The 20,660-nt window shown below is 41.2% G+C and overlaps 1 protein-coding gene across 2 annotated transcripts in view; it reads left to right on the top strand.

Annotated features, from left to right (window-relative positions):
• Positions 1-20,660, top strand: part of SLC35F2 (solute carrier family 35 member F2) — a 66,161-nt gene that overhangs the window by 24,679 nt on the left and 20,822 nt on the right. For both annotated transcript variants that reach the window (XM_012474527.3, XM_064375390.1), the window contains exons 2-3: positions 13,785-13,960; positions 18,302-18,429. In XM_012474527.3, coding sequence (XP_012329950.1) covers positions 13,785-13,960; positions 18,302-18,429 — 304 coding nt within the window. The remainder of the gene's footprint in view (positions 1-13,784; positions 13,961-18,301; positions 18,430-20,660) is intronic.

Genomic DNA, 20,660 nt, shown 5'->3' with positions numbered 1-20,660 from the left:
TGGTAAAACTTTATGCACATACTTCTAGAGTTGTAGATAAGAAGGCTGACACCTGACCCTCTTGATTCCTGTTCTTTGCCAGATTTTTCCAGTTCTCTTTGGAACACCATGATCAGTTCATTTGATAGTGACCAGTCTCTAGAAAGTGGCTCTTGCTGTTCAACCTTAACACTTACTCTTGAAAATAAAGGTGCTAGTTTTTAATGAGAATTGTCACTGTTAACTTTGACAGATGGTCAAAAGATGACCATCTCAAAATAAAAACCTACCAGGGAAATAGAGGATCTAACGTTGCTTGGTGTATCTAGAACAAGAGCAAAGAAATTACATGTCCCCCCACTTTATGAAGATACTTTTGTATCTGCCTCATAACCAGATAAGATTGTCAGGCCAGACGTGGTGGCTCACGCCTGTAATCCTAGCACTTTGGGAGTCCGAGGCAGGTGGATCATGAGGTCAGGAGATTTGAGAGCATCCTGGCCAACTTGGTGAAACACTCTCTCTACTAAAAATACAAAATTAGCTGGGTGTAGTGGCACGTGCCTGTATTCCCAGCTACTTGTGAGGCTGAAGCAGGAGAATTGCTTGAACCCAGGAGGCGGAGGTTGCAGTGAGCTGAAGTCGCGCTATTGCACTTCAGCCTGGGCAAGAAGGGCGAAACTCGATGTCTCAGGAAAAAAAAAAGTTTGTTTTGTTGGTTGGGTGCGGTGGCGCACGCCTATAATCCCAGTGCTGTTGGAAGCAGAGGCATGAGGATCCCTTGAGGCCAGGAGTTTGAGACCAGCCTGGGCAACATAGTGAGGCCTTGTCTCTATAAAAATTTTAAAAATTAGCTGGGTGTGGTGGCATGTTCCTGTAGTCCCAGCTACTTGGTAGGCTGCGATGGGAGGATCACTTGAGCCCACGAGGTTGAGGCTGCAGTGAGCCATGATAGCACCACTGTACTCCAGCGTTGGGGACAGAGTGAGACCCTGTCTCTATTAAAAAAAAAAAAAGATTATCTGGTTAATGAATCAGGAGACTCTTGCTCCTGTATGGGACTGGAGAAAATGTCATAATTGCCATGTTTCCTTTTTCTAGAGTTTATACTGCCCAGCAGAGCAGATTACTATCACTCTGTCCCATTCCAATGAGTTTTGCAACTTATTTTACATTTTTATTTTTAAGTTGAATTCTTTCTGATGGGCACATTTGGGTCAACACATTTCCAAGTTAAACTGTAGACTGATTTCTTCTTGTAATCTGTTTGTTCCTGCTTGTTCCAGTTGAACTGATAAAGGTTTCAGAAAGGTCAGCTTTCTCTGGTGGCATTTTTTACCTTTGCAGCAATTCTGCCAGTCCATATTGATTCATATACTGTATAAACAAAGATGAATATGACATTTTTTCTGCCTTTTAGGAGCTTGTGACCTACCCGGGGAGTCAAACACATAAGTAGAATACAGCATGAGACATTTTATATTACATCAGCAGTCTTCAGGCTTTCTTCCTTATGAACCCCTTTGATTATTATTATTTTTTTTGCCAGGAGTCTTATGTTTTGAAAGATTTTGGCACCCTTTCCCCAAAACTCATTTGTTAAGTAATAACGAGCTTATTTTTTTTCTCTCTCTCTTTTAACTAATCAGACACTAGAACTTCTGATTAGCAAGAAAAATGACTGCTACCACATTTGGTTGATATAATTAGAGCTGAAAGCAAATACATGTGATATTTTGATTTGTCTGAATAGCCTTGGCATGCGTACATGTAGGGTTTCTGTTGACTTAAAAGTTTCATGGGACCATTCAAATAAAAGTAGAGGCTATGCTTTACTGTGATGATAACCCAGTTAACCCAGTTTGTTTGTTTGTTTGTTTCTCTCTCTCTTTCTTCTTTTTTTGAGATAGAGTCTCGCACTGTCACCCAGGCTGGAGTGCAGTGGTGTGTTCTTGGATCACTGCAACCTCTGCCTCCTGGCCTCAAGTATTCCCCCTGCCTCAGCTGCCCAAGTGGGCTACAAGCATGTGCCACCATGCCCAGCTAATTTTTGTGTTTTTAATAGAGACAAGATTTGCCATGTTGGCCAGTCTGGTCTCGAACTCCTGGCTTCAAGTGATCCTCCCACCTCAGCCTCCCAAAGTGCTAGAATTACAGGTGTGAGCCACTGTGACTCCATCACTCAGTTTCAATGAATATCAGCAGTTCATTCTTGTTTCATTTATACACCTCTACTTTCTTCCTCCTGGATGATCTTAAAGTAAATCTCAGGCATCATGTAATTTCATGCACAGATCAACATTAATCTCTAACAAATAAGAACTTAAAAACAATTGTAATACCATCAAAAAATTAACAATAATTAATGTAAAATATCCCGTTCCTATTAAAATTTTCTTATCTCATAATTTTAAAAAATTGTTTGTTCAAATCACAATGCAAATGAGACCCATATATTTTAATGTGTTGTTATGTTTACATCTTTTTCTCTCTGTAGGTTTATTTTCCTCCTTTTTTTTGCTTGCAGTTTATCTTCAAAGAAACAGTTCATTTATCACATGGTTTTCCACATTTTGGTTTTTGTTGATTGTGTCTTTCTGATAAGTTAATAGTATTTTCCTCTTAGGATGTTTTTAAATGCATAAATATATAAGATTATAATGGAAAGCAATTGCAAAGATTTAGTTGTCAAATTATTAAAAAGCAAATTGGGATATCTGTTAATATAGAGGCTTGTTTTCTTTAAAATTTACTAAATAACAAAATATTACAATGAGGTTTTAACTACCATGATTTTTTTTTAAGGGATGGCGTCTTGCTCTGGGACAGGCTGGAATTCAGTGGCACCATCATAGCTCACTGCAGCCTCAAACTCCTCGGTTGAAGCAATACTGCCTCCTCAGCCTCCCAGGTAGCTGGGACTACAAGCACGCATCATGTTACCCAGCCTTTTTTTTTTTTTTTTTTTTTTTTTGGTAGAGATGAGGTCTTGGTATTTTGCCCAGGCTGGTTTCCAACTCATGGCCTTAGGTGATCCTTCTGCCTTGGCCTTCCCAATGTACTGGGATTACAGGTGTGAGCCACCATGCCTGGCTTACCATGATTTTGGAGTAGTGATGAATATAAATTTTCTTTGAAATTTTAGCTATGGTTACCATATGAAGTGAAAATATTTGTGAATTATTTTGGCAGCAAAGTCTTAGGTATTGTTAGCACCACTCATTTGTTGCCTATGTTTATAATTGAAGGGACTGTTAAATCTTAGCTCAATGTTACTGAAAATGAGGAGATATATATATATTTTTTCTATTCAAGTTCATAGATCCTAGAATGTTTTCATGGACCTGGTCCATGTGCTTCAGGTTTAAAACTCTGCAGTCCTATTTTATTTTTTGGTGAGATTTCATAGGTATTATGTATTAGGAGATGTCTTAGTTTGTTTTCTGTTGCTATAAAAATATCCAAGCCTGGAAATTTATACAGAAAAGAACTTTATTTCATATAATTCTAGAGGCTGGGAAGGCCAAAGATTGGGCAGCTGCATCTATTTGGCTTCTGGTGAGGGTCTCGTACTGTGTCATAGCATGGTGGAAGGCATCACAAGGCAAGAAGGGTGAGTCTTACTTTGTCACCCAGGCTGGAGTGCAGTGGCTCAATCTCTGCTCACTGCAGCCTCTGCCTCCTGCATTCAAATGATTCTTCTGCTTCAGCTTCCCAAGTAGCTGGGATCACAGGCACCTGCCACCATGCATGACTAATTTTTGAATTTTTAGTAGAGATGGGGTTTCACTATGTTGACCATGCTGGTCTCAAACTCCTGACCTTAGGTGATTGGCCTGCCTCAGACCCCCAAAGTGCTGGGATTATGGGCGTGAGCCACCACGCCTGGCCAAATAGGCTTTTTTTTTTTTTTTTTTTTTTTTTAAAAAAAAGACTGAGTTTTGCTGTTGTTGCCCAGGCTGGAGTACAATGGTGCCATCTTGGCTCACTACAACCCCCACCTGTCAGGTTCAAGCAATTCTCCTGCCTCAGCCTCCTGAGCAGCTGGGACTACAGGTGTGTGCCACCCTGCTTATTAATTTTTTGTATTTTTAGTAGAGGCAGGTTTCACCATGTTGGCCAGGCTGGTCTCAAACTCCTGGCCTCAAGTGAGCTGCCCACTTCGGCCTCCCAGAGTGCTGAGATTACAGACATGAGCCACTGTGCCCTGCTGGGATTAAGTTCCAGCATGAGTTTTAGAGGGACAGATATTCAAATCATAGCAGAAGACATATAATGTTTCTTTGTCTCTTTCTTTTTTATTATGTTAGGCGCTATTGATGTTTATTGTCTAGAACCATTATTTTATTAGGGCTCCTAAAGTGATATTTTGTCATCTCATCTTCATTTATTATACAGACTGTTTCTACAAGGACAAACTCCTCTTCATCAACTCTTTGATTACCCTGAGGTGTAATTTGTATAAAAAGGGCAGGATAAATATCGATTCTTTTCTTTTATCCACCAGTCTTCAAAATAATAAGTTCATTCCCTAGCATCCTCCAAAGAAGACCAGCAAGTTAAAAAAAAATTTTTTTTTAGTAGTTCTATTAACTCAACGGATTTAAACATTTGAGGTGTTTCAGTCCATTGCAGTTACTCTTCCCAATGCTAAGAATTAATTTTTGTCATAGATTTAATCTTTAGTGTTCTTGTTATTTGGTGTGACAGGATGTTCCAGGCTTATTTTGTACATTTCCTGCCCCAGGTCTGAAATCAGCCATTCTCCAAAAAGCCCTAGTTCTTTTTATTTTTATTTATTTATTTTGAGACTGAGTCTCACTCTGTTGTTTGAGTGCAGTGATGCAATCTCGGCTCACATCAACCTCCATTTCCTGGGTTTAAGTGATTCTCCTGCCTCCGCCTCCTAAGTAGCTGGGATGATATTTTTAGCACAGACAGGGTTTTGCCATGTTGGCCAGGCTAGTCTTGAACTCCTGACCTCAAGTGATCCACCCACCTTGGCCTAGCAAAGTGCTGGGATTACAGTTGTGAGCCACCACGCCCGGCTCCTAGTTCTTTTTAGTGGGAGGTAGGTAGTATTTAGTTACCATTATCTAGGCACTAGGGGTGTTCATAATTAATAGATTAGTCATTGTTTCAGAGCTTTTTAAGGGAAAGAGATAGGATATATATGTGTATATTGTGAAAATACTCATGATATACTACAAAGTACTCATGAGTCAATGGTACTTTTCAATAAAGTTCAAAACTATAGGGTTATTAACTCAGTGTCTTCAATCTTACACCTTCATCTTCTTTTTCCTATAGCCCAAATTAATACATCAATATAATTTCTTTCTTTTTTTGTGGGGGGACACAGCACTCAAAACCAGAAGAGGTTAAAGGGGTTCCCGTCAATATCATTTATTTGCTGTATTCCACAATATTTGCACATAATCCCAAAATAACATCAACAGTATTTCCAAACAGTTTAAGCTATTGTATAATTCTTTTTGATCCTATGGTATCAAAAAGACAGTACACAGTAGGAGTGCAGTGGTGAGATCTCGGCTCACCGCAACCTCCGCCTCCTGGGTTCAAGCAATTCTCCTGCATCAGCCTCCTGAGTAGCTGGGACTACAGGCACGCGCCACCATGCCCAGCTAATTTTTGTATTTTTAGTAGAGACGGGGTTTCACCATGTTGACCAGGATGGTCTCGATCTCTTGACCTCGTGATCCGCCCGCCTCAGCCTCCCAAAGTGCTGGGATTATAGGCGTGAGCCACCGCGCCCAGATGCTACCAACTTTTAAAACATCAAGTTTAAATTTTGTTTATTTAAAAAAAAAAAAAATTTGTTTATTTTAGATGTGGCTTTTTTAAATTTAATTTTTGTTTTACATAAGTTATGTAACGTATTTACATGGCCTGAAAGGCAAATCTATAAAATAAGGTATATTCAGACATATATCTTTTTTTTTTTTTTTTTTTGAGACAGAGTTTTGCTCTGTTGCCACGTGCCAGGCTGGAGTGCAGTGGCGCAGTCTCGGCTCACTGAAACCTCTGCCTCCCAGGTTCAAGCAATTCTCCTGCCTCAGTCTCCCGAGTAGCTGGGACTACAGGCATTTGCCACCATGCCCAGCGAATTTTTGTATTTTAGTAGAGACTGTGTTGGCCAGGATGGTCTCGATCTCTTGACCTCGTGATCCGCCCGCCTCGGCCTCCCAAGTACTGGGATTACAGGCGTGAGCCACTGCGCCCGGCCTCAGACGTACATCTTTTACTTTGCTTCCTCTCCTGCCCTTCACACAACTTGTAAAACATTTTGTTTTGGCTCGGCGCGGTGGCTCATGCCCGTAATCCCAGCACTTTGGGAGGCTGAGGCTGGCGGATCACCTGAGGTCAGGAGTTTGAGACCAACCTGACCAACATGGAGAAACCCCGTCTCTACTCAAAATACAAAATTAGCTGGGCATGGTGGCATGTTCCTGGAATCTCAGCTACTCAGGAGGATGAGGCAGGAGAATTGCTTGAACCTGGCAGGCCGAGGTTGCAGTGAGCCGGGATCGCGCCATTTGCACCCCAGTCTGGGCAACAAAAGGAAAACTCTGTCTCAAAAAACAGAAAAAGTTTTATTTTATCTTTCCTTTTAAAAAATTAACAAATTATGGGCCGGGTGCGGTGGCTCACACCTGTAATCTCAGCACTTTGGGAGGGCGAGGCGGGCGGATCACCTGAGGTCAGGAGTTCAAGACCAGCCTGGCCAACAGGGTGAAACCTCGTCTTTAAAAAAAAAAAATTAAAAAATAAAATAAAAAATTAACAAATTATAGATAAATATTTGCATTTCTCCACATTTGCTTCTTCTTTTTTGAAATGGTATACCTGGCAGTCACTTTATAACAGCGCATGGAAATATGTGCCTTGTTTTTTTTTTTTTTTTGAGACAGAGTCTCACTCTGTCGCCAGGCACCAGGCTGGAGTGCAGTGGCACAATCTCAGCTCACTGCAACCTCTGCCTCTCAGGTTCAAGCATTTCTCCTGTCTCAGCCTCCCGAGTAGCTGGGACTACAGGCGCACGCAACCACGCCCAGCTAATTTTTGTATTTTTAGTAGAGACGGGGTTTCACCGTGTTGGCCAGGATGGTCATCTCGATCTCTTGACCTCGTGATTCGCCCGCCTCGGCCTCCCAAAGTGCTGGGATTACAGGCTTGAGCCACCGCGCCCAGCCGGGCCTTGCTTTTTATAGCTGTACGGTACTCCTCTGTGTTTATTCAGCTAGTCTCCCATTGTCAGACATTTTAGTTTTTTCCTTTAGTCTTTTGCTAACATAAATAGTGCTGCAATGAATAGCTTTGTAGATACACCTTTTTGTATCTTTGCCATAGTTGCCTTGGGGTAGATCCCTAGAGATAAAATTGCTAGAAGTTATCAAATCAGCACCCCTAAACTCCTCCACTGAAATAGAGATTTATTATTTTGCACTCTTACAAGCAACAGTCAGAGTACTATTAAGTTTCTGAAATGCCAAAAACAGATCCTGAACAGCCCATGGATTGCATTCACTTCTTCCACAGATTCCTAAAAGTTGAGAGACCTTAGAATCAGAAGCATTGTTCTAGACCCTTGCTGCTCAAAGTCTGGTCCATGGACCAGCAGCGTAAGTACCTCCTGACAGCTTGTTAGAAATAGGAAATCTCAGGCCGGGTGTGGTGGCTCATGCTTATAATCCCAGCACTTTGGGAGGCCAAGGTGGGCAAATCATGAGGTCAGGAGTTCAAGATCAGCCTGACCAACATGGTGAAACCCCATATCTACTAAAAATTCAAAAATTAGCCGGGCATGGTGGAGCACCCCTGTAATCCCAGCTATTCAGGAGGCTGAGGCAGAAGAATTGCTTGAACCCGGGAGTCAGAGATTGCATGAGCTGAGATTGTACCACTGCACTCCAGCCTGGGCGACAGAGTAAGACTCAGTCTCAAAAAATAAAGGAAAAACAAAAAACAAAAAGAAATGCACAATCTCAGGCCTCTCTCAAACCTATACTGAATGAGAAGCTGCAATTTAACAAGAGCCTTAGATGATTCATATCACATGAAAGTTTGAGAAGCACTAGGCTAGAGCTGTGTTCAGTACATGACCCTCAGCCACATGCGGTTATTTAAATGAAAATGAATTAAAATAGAATAAAATGAAAAATTCAGTTTCTCATTTATACTAGCCGCATTTCAAGTGCTCAAGAGCTACTTTTCAAACATTTCCATCATTGTGGTAACATCTATAGTATTGTACAATGCTGAGCCCTGGCTTCACTGTCTAATTTGGTAGCCATTCGCCATATATGGCTATTTTATTTAAGTTGAAATGAAATAATATTAAACCTCTAATTCCTCATTCACATTAGCCATATTTCAGGCACTCAGTAGCTGCATATGGGTAGAGGCTGCTGTATTGGATGGTGCATATATAGAATAGACAGCTATGGTCAAGAGGTTACCTAAAGGCTGGGTGAGCCAGAGAAAGGAAGGAAATAAAATTCACTGAGTACCTCAGGTGGGTGGATGTGCTAGGTACTTTTATAGGTTATACCAATTAACCCTTAAGCCCATAAAGGTGGTATTACACTCTCTTAAAAAATATATATGAGAGAACTACCTAACACTAATAAAGAATAGAGTTAGATCTTCTGATTCAAAGACTAGGTTTGTTTGTTTCTTTATTTTTTTTTTTGAGATGGAGTTTAGCTCTTGTTGCCCAAGCTGGAGTGCAATGGCACGATCTCATTGCAACCTCCTCCTCCTGGGTTCAGGCGATTCCCCTGCCTCAACCTCCTGAATAGCTGGGATTGATTACAGGGGCACACCACCATGCCTGGCTAATTTTTTGTGTTTTTAATAGAAATGGGGTTTCACCATGTTGGTCAGGCTGGTCTCGGACTCCCAACCTGAAGTGATCCGTCTGCCTTGGCCTTCCAAGGTGCTGGAATTACAGGCATGAGCCACCATGCCTGGCAAGAATAGGATTCTTCCTACTATGTTCAGAAGGTATAATCTTTTCCTGATGGCCATATCCAAACTGCACTCTCTACTGGCCTTTTCCAGAATAAGACATGGTGTGAACCATTGTTTTCACTTGCCCGTACCTGTTTCTCTTCTCTTTCATGTTTCAAATTTAAATCCAGACCCCAGTCTTCTCTAACTGTGGAGCTTGTATTTTTTTCTACTGTCACATTCATTGAGTTCACTTTTGAGGGCTCTTGTCTACAGTCTTGTCTACTTTGCATTTTAACATGATGCCACTGTAATAAATGTAGCGTTTATTTGTTAACTTAATAAACATTTACTGAGCACCTGTTCTGAGTAAGACATAATCCAGTAAGCAAAAAGAAAACCCTGATATCCTTTCTTTTACTTGTCTTCTTTTTGAGGTGATAATATATGCCACTACACTTTCTATTTTTTAAAATTTGGCTTTTTTAGCTACTTTTAGTTTTGAATATGACTATCAGAATGTGGGTTCTTCAAAACTGCAAGCTACTTATGCTTACTAGAATTAAATGATATATTAATAGCTAAACTTTTGAATCACGGGAATGTGGAGATGGAAAGAAAACAGTTCATCTTGGCTGCTACTCACTGTGTAAAGAAAAGCTACTTGTAATGTCTTCCTCCCTCACTCCCTCCCTCCCTCCCTTCCTTCCTTCCTTCATTCCCTTTTTTCTTTTTTGAGACGGTGTGTCGCCCAGGCTGGATTGCAGTGGCTCCATCTTGGCTCAGTGCAACCTCTGCCTCCCGGGTTCAAGCAATTCTCATGCTTCAGCCTCCTGAGTAGCTGGGACTAAAGGCACATGCTACCACACCTGGCTAATTTTTGTATTTTTAGTAGAGATGGGGTTTTGCCATGTTGGCCAAGCTGGTCTCAAACTCCCGGCCTCAAGTGCTCCACAGCCTCTTCTTCCCAAAGTGCTGGAATTACAGATGTGAGCCATAGTGCCTGGTCAAAAACTACTATTTATTTGTAAGCTTGCTTCCAATAGAATTTAAAATGCTTTAGGAATAGAAACTGGGTAGCTTATGTGCAGAGTGTGAGAACTTGGTCTAAATGAATATTTCTTTCTGGGTTCATAATAGGATTTTTATAGACATACTGTTATTATTCAGTATGTCTATAAAATTCTTACCAGGTATTGACAGGTGGAAGATGTAATGGATTTTAAAATCTCCAAATAGCTATGTTCCATAGGAGTCTTAGCACTAATATGAAATCCTGCTTTAACTGACAACATGGAACCTAGCAGCAAAGATTTATTGAGACATAAAGTGAAGGAAATACATGATTTGCATTCAAACAATGCCTCTTATCCATCATTTGGAATTCTTTTTTTCTTCAAATGAAAAGGAAAGAGTAATTTAGTGGTTTGCTTCCCTGATTGTGTCTTAGACTCATCTAGGAGACTTAAAATAGGCTGATATTTGGATCTACCCCTTGAGAATCTGATCCAGTTGCTTTGGGCTGGGGTCTTGGTATCAGTGTTATTTTTAAAGTCCAGTGGTTTTTTAAATATATAATCAGGTAGAGGACTGCCTGTCTAATTTGAAATTGCAAATGAAGAGCTAACGAAATGAATGCATCCCATCGTTGTGTCTCATATATATAATGTAAAACTAGTGTTTGAATTAGGCAAAAACTTGTATTAGGCTTTTCCTCCATTCCTCAGTCTTCCCAAAATACCTTTCACGTATGCAATTGTTTTTGATCCTCCACGAACCTTCTCCAGGACTTCTTGACCTTTCCTCCCCCTTGGCCACATGCACAACTCTTATTTAACCCTTTCTCATTTTATTGTGGTTTTGTTGTGAGGTCTTTCTGACTTCTCACCTCACACTGAAAACTCCTGAGGTTGTTCAACAATAGCAAATACTCTATTTGCCAGGCACTATTAATAATGGAGAATATCATGTCCCTTTCCTCCTGGAGCTTAGAGTTCTGGGGAAAGAACAGCCATAAGCGGTGTGCTGGGTGCTATGATAGAAGGGTCAAGTATTTTGTGGGGGCACACAGTGGAGCTTCCTGATCTATTTTGGGGAGAAGAAAGAGGGTCTGGGACTAGAAAATACGTGTCTTAATTCTAAATTCCTTGTGCTGGGCACATATTAACAACCATTGCACTTTGGTGAATACATGACTGAGGAGCTTACTGACTAAATATATGAATAAAAGCATATTTTCATTAGAAAGCAAGTAAGTGCATAAATAATGTACTTTGGAAGAGAAGGGATGTTAAGAGGTAGACTGTGGGTTTCCTAGAAGAAAGAAGGAGGGCAATAAAGTGTCTCATGATCTTTTCTTCTTTCATTCCTTAAATTCCTTTTTTTTTTTTTGAGACAGAGTCTTGCTTTGTTGCCCAGGTTGCAGTGCAGTGGCATAATCTGCAACCTCCACCTCCTGGGTTCAAGTGATTCTCCTGCCTCAGCCTTCTGATTAGCTAGAATTACAGGCATGCACCATAACACCAGGTTAAATTTTTTTGTATTTTTACAAAAAACATGAGGTTTTACCATGTTGGCCAGGCTGGTCTCGAACTCCTGACCTCAAGTGATCCACCTACCTCAGCCTCCCAAAGTGTTGGGATTACAGGCATGAGCCACTGTGCCCAGCCTCATTCCTTAAATTCTTAAAGTTATAAAATAGATCCTAACAGTAATGTGGTTGGAAGTGGCCTTACCCAGCCCATCTTCTACCTGTTTGTCCACCCCTGCCCTCAGTGATCCATAACTCTGGTTTGCTGTGTATTCTGGTAGCCTGGTTCCCCCAGTGTGAAGCCGCCTTGGGGAAATTTGTCTTGGAGTTGGATCATATCCTGCCATTGAAGTTCATTTTAGTGGAGGTTCCGTTAGAAAATCCGTGACAGGATATATCCCAAGGTCAGACACATGTTTCTTCTGTCAACTTCACTTAGACAGGAACAGGTTTTTTTATGGTATAGAGTTCCTCTGTTCAGAATTCACATGAACCAGGACTTTGTACAAATTGATACAAACATGAATGTGGAGCTCTAAGTAAAAAACATTGTTTTGAGGCATTCAGTGTTTTTCTCTGTAAGTCTGAGTGTTTTCCTCCCACCCACCCCCACCAGCTTCTCTCTCTCTTGCTCTCTTACTCTTCTATTATAGATGAGGTCATTATGATTTGGAGCCAAGAGAAGTGCATTCCTGTAACTTTAAATCTCTATACTCAATTTGTGACTCTCCTTTTTTTAGAAGATGGTTATACTTTATAGTTGGGAGGACAGCTTGCTTAATTGTGCTATTTTAGAATGCAGATATGCGCTTACTGTAGGAATTTTGTCAATTTGCGTAGAGGGCTTAATGCTTCCACACTTTTTATTCTCACTAATTTCAGATTTATAATTGCTTTCAAGTCCATTATGGGACATGAAAAATGTTCTCAATTTGATTAGGTTATCAGCTACTTGGTTAGAGTTTCTGTGCCTGGTACTTCCAACTCCCCCATGATGTACAGGGAAGCAGTGTAACTACTGGGAAGAGAGAGATCAGGTCAGGCTTCTTCTTTCCTGACAGCAAGGTGAGGTGCAGGGATGCTTTGAAGAAGGGCTTTTTGTTTTGTTTTGAGATGGAGTCTTGCTCCATCGCCCAGGCTGGAGTGCAGTGGCGCCATCTTGGCACTGCGACCTCCGCCTCCCAGGTTCAAGTGATTCTCCTGTCTCAGCCTCTTGAGTAGCTGGGATTACAGGCGTCTGCCACCATGTCCAGCTAATTTTTGTATTTTTAGTAGAGACAGGGTTTCACCATGTTGGTCAGGGTGGTTTTGAACTCCTGATCTCAAGTGATCCACCTGCCTCAGCCTCCCAAAGTGCTGGGATTACAGGTGTGAGCCACCGCTCCCAGCCTGCAGGGGTTTTCTAATATAAACTCTGTTATAAAATCATAATGGAGAGATAAAGGAGGGAAGAGAAGGAGGAGGGGAAGGAGAAGAAGAAGAAAGAGATATAGAATGTAGGAAGATACCAACTGTGAGGGATGACCCACCTATTATCCCAAGACTATTTGCTATAGGAGGGATAGCAGATGTTGAATGGCCAGGAAATTTGTGCATTAACTCTGCTCCTGTGTGATCTTAGGCAAAACACTACTTCAGTCTCCTTGATTAAAGTGGGTTAGTGCCAGGGTTCTGCAATTCTGAGACTTTCTTCCAGGGAAGAGAGGAAGTTTTTGGTGGCTCACACTTGAAATCATAGCACTTAGGGAGGCTCCCTTGAGCCTAGGAGTTTAAGACCAGCCTGAGCAACATAGTGAAACTCCGTCTCTGTGAAAAAGAAAAAAAAAATTAGCCATGGTGGCATGTGCCTGTAGTCCCAGTTATTTGGGAGGCTGAAGTGGGAGGATTGCTTGAGTCTGGGAGGTCAAGGCTGCAGAGAACCACGATTGCACCATGGCACTGTAGCCTAAGCAATAGAACAAGACCCTATCTCAAAAAAAAAAAAAAAAAAAAAAGTCTCACACACTGACACACACACGCTTTATAAAGTATATGTCATAGCTGAGTAATCAAAATAATCTCTAAACAGATGTTCAATGAAGTGGGAGAATATGCCTTTGTGGGAATGGAGGAGATCAGAAAGATAAAAGAAAATAAAAATGTAGTTCTTCAATATCCAACATAATTTTTATTTTATAAAATGAAATAACCACCTGGAACAATTAGCATTTCTCTTTGTGTTTGGCTGTGTGTGTGTGTGTGTGTGTGTGTGTAAGGTATAACTTATTTGCAAGCTATTCTGATTTCTTTCCTTATTTTCTAGGCATATTTTGAAGACAATTGCTCTGGGTCAGATGTTGTCCTTGTGTATATGTGGGACAGCTATCACTAGCCAGTATTTGGCAGAAAGATACAAAGTGAACACCCCCATGCTTCAGAGCTTTATCAATTATTGCTTGCTGTTCCTAATTTATACAGCGATGCTGGCATTTCGATCAGGTATGTCAAATGTGGAAATTACCTTTTCAACAAAATGATATTCATAAAAATTACTAGAAAAGTATGACACCTCTAAATTCTGTGAAAGTAGTGACTAGAGACTTATGTATAATTCTCTGAAATTGTTGATTAAAATAAGTAGCACTATACTGTTTATAACAGAGAATTTGTCAAAAAAGTGTGGGTTTTTGTTGTTGGTGGTGGTTTGTTTTTGCGACAGAGTCTTACTCTGCCACCCAGGCAGGAGTACAGTAGTGCAATCTCCGCTGACTACAGCCTTGACCTCCCAGGCTCAAGTGATCCACTCACCTCAGCTTCCCTGGTTAGCTGGGACTACAGGCGTGTGCCACCATACCTGGCTAATTTTTGCTTTTTTTTTTTTTTTTTTTTTTTTCTGTAGAGATGGGGTTTGCCGCCAGGCGTGGTGGTTCACGCCTGTAATCCTAGCATTTTGGGAGGCCGAGGTGGGTGGATCACCTGAGGTCGGGAGTTCAAGACCAGCCTGGCCATCATGGTGAAACCCCATCTTTAAAAAAAAAAAAAAAAAAAAAAGAGAGAGAGATGGGTTTTGCCGTGTTGCCCCAGCTGGTCTCTAATTCTTGGGCTCAAGTGATCTGCCCACCTTGGCCTCCCAAAGTGTTAGGAATACAGGCATGAGCTATTGGGCCCAGCCTAAAAAATGTAAATGTCATTACAAATTAGGTTCCCCCCCAATTTTAAAAAGATTTTGAAATAGTAAGTCAATATTAAAAACACTTAAAGAACCTTACTCTCCAAAATATTTATTTCCAACTAAATAAAGATGCTAAATGGAATATCAGTTGCATGTATAGATCAGGTCTGTTTTTTCTTTCTTTTTCTTTTTGAAACAGAGTCTCACTTTGTCACCAGGCTGGAGTACAGTGGCACAATCTTGGCTCACTGCAACCTCCGCCTGCTGGGTTCAAGTGATTCTTGTGCCTCAGCCTCCTGAGTAGCTGGGACTACAGGCATGCACTGCCATGCCCGGCTAACTTTTGTATTTTTCGCACAGACGGGGTCTCACCATGCTCCTGACCTCAAGTCATCCACCTCCTACAGCCTCCCAAAGTGCTGGGATTATAGGCATGAGCCACTGCCCCCAGCTAATTTTTGTATTTTTTGTAGAGACAGGATTTTACCGTGTTGCCCAGGCTGACCTAGAATTCCTGAGCTCAAGCAGTCCTCCCACCTTGGCTTCCCAAAGTGCTGAGATTACAGATGTGAGCCACTGGGTCCAGTCAGATACATTATTATTAACCAAAGTCAGTAATTTACATTAGGGTTCACTCTTGGTCTTGCGCATTTTAAGAGTTTTGACAAATGTATAATGGCATACGTTTACCATTACAGTATCAAACAGAACAGCTTTACTGCCCTAAAGATCCCTCTGCTCCACCTATTCATTCCTCCTTCCCTCCCCACATACTCCTGGTAGCTACAGCTTCAATTTTTTCGTGTGCATTTTTTTTTTTTTTTTCTGAGGCAGAGCCTTGCTGTGTCACCCCGGTTGGAGTACAGTGCAGTGGCACGATCTTGGCTCACTACAACCTCTGCCTCCTGGGTTCAAGCAATTACAGGCATGTGCCACCACACCTGGCTAATTTTTGTATTTTTAGTGGAGATGGGGTTTCACCATGTTGGCCAGACTGTTCTTGAACTCCTCACCTTAAGTGATCTGCTTGCCTTGGCCTCCCAGAGTGCCGGGATTACAGGTGCCCAACCAGCTTCATTATTTTTTAAAACTTTAGTTTAACCCTTTGTTGTAAAGGGGTTTGAAGGTCCAATTCTAAGTTTACTACTTGCTTTTGAATCATATGGCTGACATAGCAGAAGAAAAAGCCTCGCAAGGTTAGTGAATCCAGTGAGGAAGGACAGCACTCTGCACACTTGGAAATTACAGTAATTTATTTCATCCCATGGACCAGCTATCTAAAGGTCTTTATTGAAACTTAGGGCTGGGCATGATGGCTGACACCTGTAACCCTAACACTTTGGGAGGTTGAGGTAGGAGGATTGCTTGAGGCCAGGAATTTAAGACCAGCCTGGGCAACATGGTAAAACTCCCTCTTGACAAAAAATACAAAAATTAGCCAGGTATGATGGCATGTCCCTGTAGTCCCAGCTACTTGGGAGGCTGAGGTTGCAGTGAGCCAAGATCTCACCACTGCACTCAAGGCTGGATGACAGAGTAAGACCCTGTCTCCAAAGGAAAAAATAAAAGAGTTGGGAGTGGGACTGTACATGGTTAATAACCCTGGACTTTGTGAAAGCTTTGGGCTTCGGGAATTCAGTGAGACTCAGAAATATTTCAGTGCAGTTAGTCTCCCTACGGGATGGTGGTTAGGTGCTTCCCATGCCATCTGATGCTGAGGAAAACGAATTCTGCGTTTTGTTTTGTTTTTTTCTGAGATGGAGTTTTGCTCTTGTTCCTCAGGCTGAAGTGCAGTGGCACTATCTCAGCTCACTGCAACCTCCGTCTCCTGGGTTCAAGTGATTCTCCTGTCTCAGCCTCTTTAGTAGCACCTGCTAACACACCCAGCTAATTTTTGTATTTTTAGTAGAGGTGGGGTTTCGCTATGTTGGCCAGGCTGGTCTGGAACTTCTGACCTCAGGTGATCTTCTCTCCTCGGCCTCTCAAAATGCTGAGATTACAGGTGTGAGCCACCGTGCCTGGCCTCATTCTGTGTTTTCAAGATGTTCCTGCTAATTGGATTTTACTGATAATTATTTGGTTATGAGTCTCACTACTTTTATTTATTTGCAAGTTATCTTGCCATAAAGCCTTCTCATATATGTGCCAACTCTGCATCTCCTGTGCTGCTAGATTCTCCAAAGTAGTGAATCCAATTAATTTGAATAAATATAATTTGGGGGAATAAAAGGTGTTTCTTCAGTGTGCCACTAAGCCTCTTCTCAAGCTTATCACACACTTAATTTTCACTTGAAAGCACATCCCTTCCAAAAGAGTGATCACAGGCAGAGTTTCCTTTGAAGAAGCCCATGAAGAGAAGTTAAATAACCAATTAATTTCTAGGAAAACATTTCATTTCCTTGGATAGTCCGTGGCTTGTCGGAAATGCCAACATTCAAGCTCATGTCCAGACATTTTATTTCTGTTACAACAGGAAAGGGATTTTTAAAAAATTAAATTTTTAGCTGGGTGCGGTGGCTCACCTATAATCCCAGTACTTTGGGAGGGTGAGGTGAGCGAATCATGAGGTCAGGGGTTCGAGACCAGCCTGACCAACATGGTGAAATGCTGTCTGGCGCGCACCTGTAATCCCAGCTACTTGTGAGGCTGAGGCAGAAGAATTGCTTGAACCTGGGAGGCGGAGGTTGCAGTGAGCCGAGAGTGCGCCACTGCACTCCAGCCTGGGTGACAGAGTGAGACTCTGTCTCAAAAAAATAAATTAAAAATTAAATTTTTAAAAAAAAATTCCAGGGTACAAAATGTGCCAGTTTGTTACATAGGTAAACATGTGCCATGGTGGTTTGCTGCAGCTGTCAACCCATCACGTAGGTATTAAGTCCAGCATGCATTAACTCTTCCTTAATGCTCTCCTCCTGCCCTGCCCTCCCCCTTGTTTTTCCTAAAGAGGTGGAGTCTCACTACGTAAGCCCAGCTGGTCTTGAACTCCTGGGTTCCAGCTGTCCTCCACCCTCACCTCAGCCTCCTAAGTCGGTGGGGATACAGGTGCATACCACCATGCCCAGCTAGGACAGGGGATTTAACCACTTTTCTCTGAGTTTCATTCTGGTGCTTTTGTTGAACACTTGGTCTATGATGACACTTTAACTAGGGTCTCATACTAGAAAAATATCTAACTCTGGTGAGCTGTTACAGGAGTTTGGGTTATGAAGAATGGGAACTAGGAGGGGACACATTAGAAATACACAATAGCAGGCGTGGTGGCTCATGCCTGTAATCCCAGCACTTTGAGAGGCTGAGGCAAGCAGATTGCTTGAGCTCAGAAGGTGAAGACAAGCCTGGGCAATGTGGTGAGACCCCATCTCTGCTAAAAATACAAAAATAATTAGCTTGGGATGGTGGCGTATGCCTGTGGTCCCAGCTACTCAGGAGGCTGAGGTGGGAGAATGGCTTGAACCCAGGAGGCAGAGGTTGCAGGGAGCCTAGACTGCCCCACTGCACTCCAGCCTGGGCAACAGAGTGAGACCCTGTCAAAAAAAGAGGAAAGAACAAATGAATGAATGAAAAAAAGAGGGAGATACACAAGAAACTTCTACTACTTTGATATTCAAATCAACATGTATGGTATCATTTGCAAGTAACATGTACTAACCCAGATTTCTTCCAACCAGGCAGTGATAACCTTTTAGTAATCTTGAAAAGAAAATGGTGGAAGTACATCCTGCTGGGACTAGCAGATGTGGAAGCTAATTATGTGATTGTCAGAGCCTACCAGTACACAACTCTAACCAGTGTCCAGGTAAGAGGCAGCCCTCTGACCACTTTGGATTTTATACCTTCAAAAGGAGAACATGAAGTCATACGTGTTGACCTAATTTTATTGAAAACCTGTTCACTTGAAGAAAACCTAAACACAGGTGGATGCTGTTTTCTAGTGAAGCATATGCTCTAATGAGTAATGTTTCCTAGAATTAGTGAAAATGTATACAAGCTAAGCAGCCCCCAAACTGCTAATGCTATGGCAGATTAGAACAGTTCCTACCAAAATAAGCATAAATATTTAGTTGGCAGTTGATGCTGTGGTATTGACATGTGTTCTGTTTTATATGCTGCTCAAGCATGGCATATGAAAGTAGATATACCTTTGTTCTACAGGAAAGTTGGAGCTTTGCAAGCATAGTAGATACTCACGACAAAGGAACCACTGGAAGAAACCTACTAGACATTTTGGGGAGAGGTGGTAGCCAGAGTTAAAACTCCCATCCCTATTTCTTTGTTAGGTTTATTCTTGCTGCATTGAAAGAAAAATGTTCCTACATTGCAGTGCTTTTCAACTTTGTAAAGTTGAACACAACTGATTGCAGTTGTCTTAATGTGAGTAAACTATGGGATGTGTCTCGTAACACTGACTCACCATTACTAGCTACAAAATGTTTTATAAATGGAAGTGAAAGTGAGATAAACTCCAATGCCAGATTTAGATGTCACAGTTTAGTAAGTTTATAACTGTTATTTTTCATTTTTTTTAAGTAATAAAAAAATGTGTCCATCAGAAGTGGGATTTGAAGTTTATAACTTTTTGATGTATCCCTTTCTCACTATACAACATACAGAGATGTTCTTATTTGACTCTAAATTTTAGGGACTGGAAAAATTGAAATTAGACTTATTTCGCATAGAAGTTAAGGATTAGCCAGGCGAGGTGGCTCACACCTGTAATCTCAGCACTTTGGGAGTCTGAGGCAGGCGGATCACCTGAGGTCAGGAGTGCAAGACTAGCCTGACCAATATGGTGACACCCTGTCTTAATTAAAAAAATAAATAAATAAAAAAGATTGATGAGAACTCAGTATTTTTCTAATGTGAACCTATACTAAATGTTATTACCAGAATGCATTTTATTAAATACTTTCTTTTCTGTAACATCGTGCTAAGCATTGTTCTCAGCAAACCTCTTGGATTTTGACCAGTATTGATTAAAAAGCTGAGACAGGAAATGATTTATTAAGACAGACACCATAGGAGGCACACAAAGAACCTAAAATTTCATAAAAATTAAACCCAGCAGTTACCTAGAGAAGGAAGTTTATCACTAATAGGAGTAAGTGTATTTTAGCATTGGTTAATGAAGTATATGTAAGTATGCAGCAAATGGCATTTTCTAGTCACACCTACTCTCATAATAATCTCACATACATTTTAATTACTTGATTACAATTCTCAGGAACTTTGATCTCTGACTAATAATGATTAAAAGTCTTGAACTGATGCAAGGCCTAACCACAGTTCAAACTTACAGTTGGATATCTGTGACTGAAGTTCATGCCTTTTTTTCAGTTTCAAAGAAATTGAAAACAATTTCTTTCATGCTAGCCTCTTAGAAAAACCTAAGCACTTGGTTGCCAAAAGTCATGCACTTATGGTTCTAGCAAGGAATATGTTATAAAAAAGGCATGGAACAATTAATGTTTTCTCCAGCAGCAGAGATGGTTGTCACAGGAATGATTCAGGCTGGATCTCTACCTGTGTCAGTCTCTGGCCTGGGGAGTCCAAAGGGATGGAAATTTGGATTAGGTGGCCTTTGAAGCTTCTTCTTAAAGATTCCTTAGAAGGTTTTGTAATTACAACAGTCATGGGGTAGTTCACATGAAGATCATGATGTGGCCATTGCCATCCTGTGGCCTAGGTTTCTGCGCATGTCCCTTTCTACTTTACTGCCACATCAACCCATTTCCCACCCATGGCCTGCTCCTTCTCTCCTGTGCTGCTCTGTTCTTCCTGGTAGGCAGTCCTTTTGGAAGCCTGCTCCCCTCATTGTCTAAGGCTAATTCAATTTTCATTTTCTCTTCTGTACTTTATTGTACCTCTAATATGGTCTTATACCCACGTCCCAGTGTTTTACTTAGTACCCTGCTTACTGTGACTGTACAATAATTTTCTAAAATTAAATTGATACTCCTAGAACTGAAAGTATCAGAGAAGACATCTATCATCAAGAATACCTTTTTTTTTTTTTTTTTTTTTGAATGA

This window comes from Aotus nancymaae, unplaced genomic scaffold (genome assembly GCF_030222135.1).
Source record: "Aotus nancymaae isolate 86718 unplaced genomic scaffold, 86718_ANA_hifiasm-v0.15.2.pri h1tg000012l, whole genome shotgun sequence".
NCBI classification, from domain to species: Eukaryota; Metazoa; Chordata; class Mammalia; order Primates; family Aotidae; genus Aotus; species Aotus nancymaae.
The sequence above is the reverse complement of the archived record's forward strand: the minus strand, read 5'-3'. Positions and strand labels throughout refer to the sequence as shown.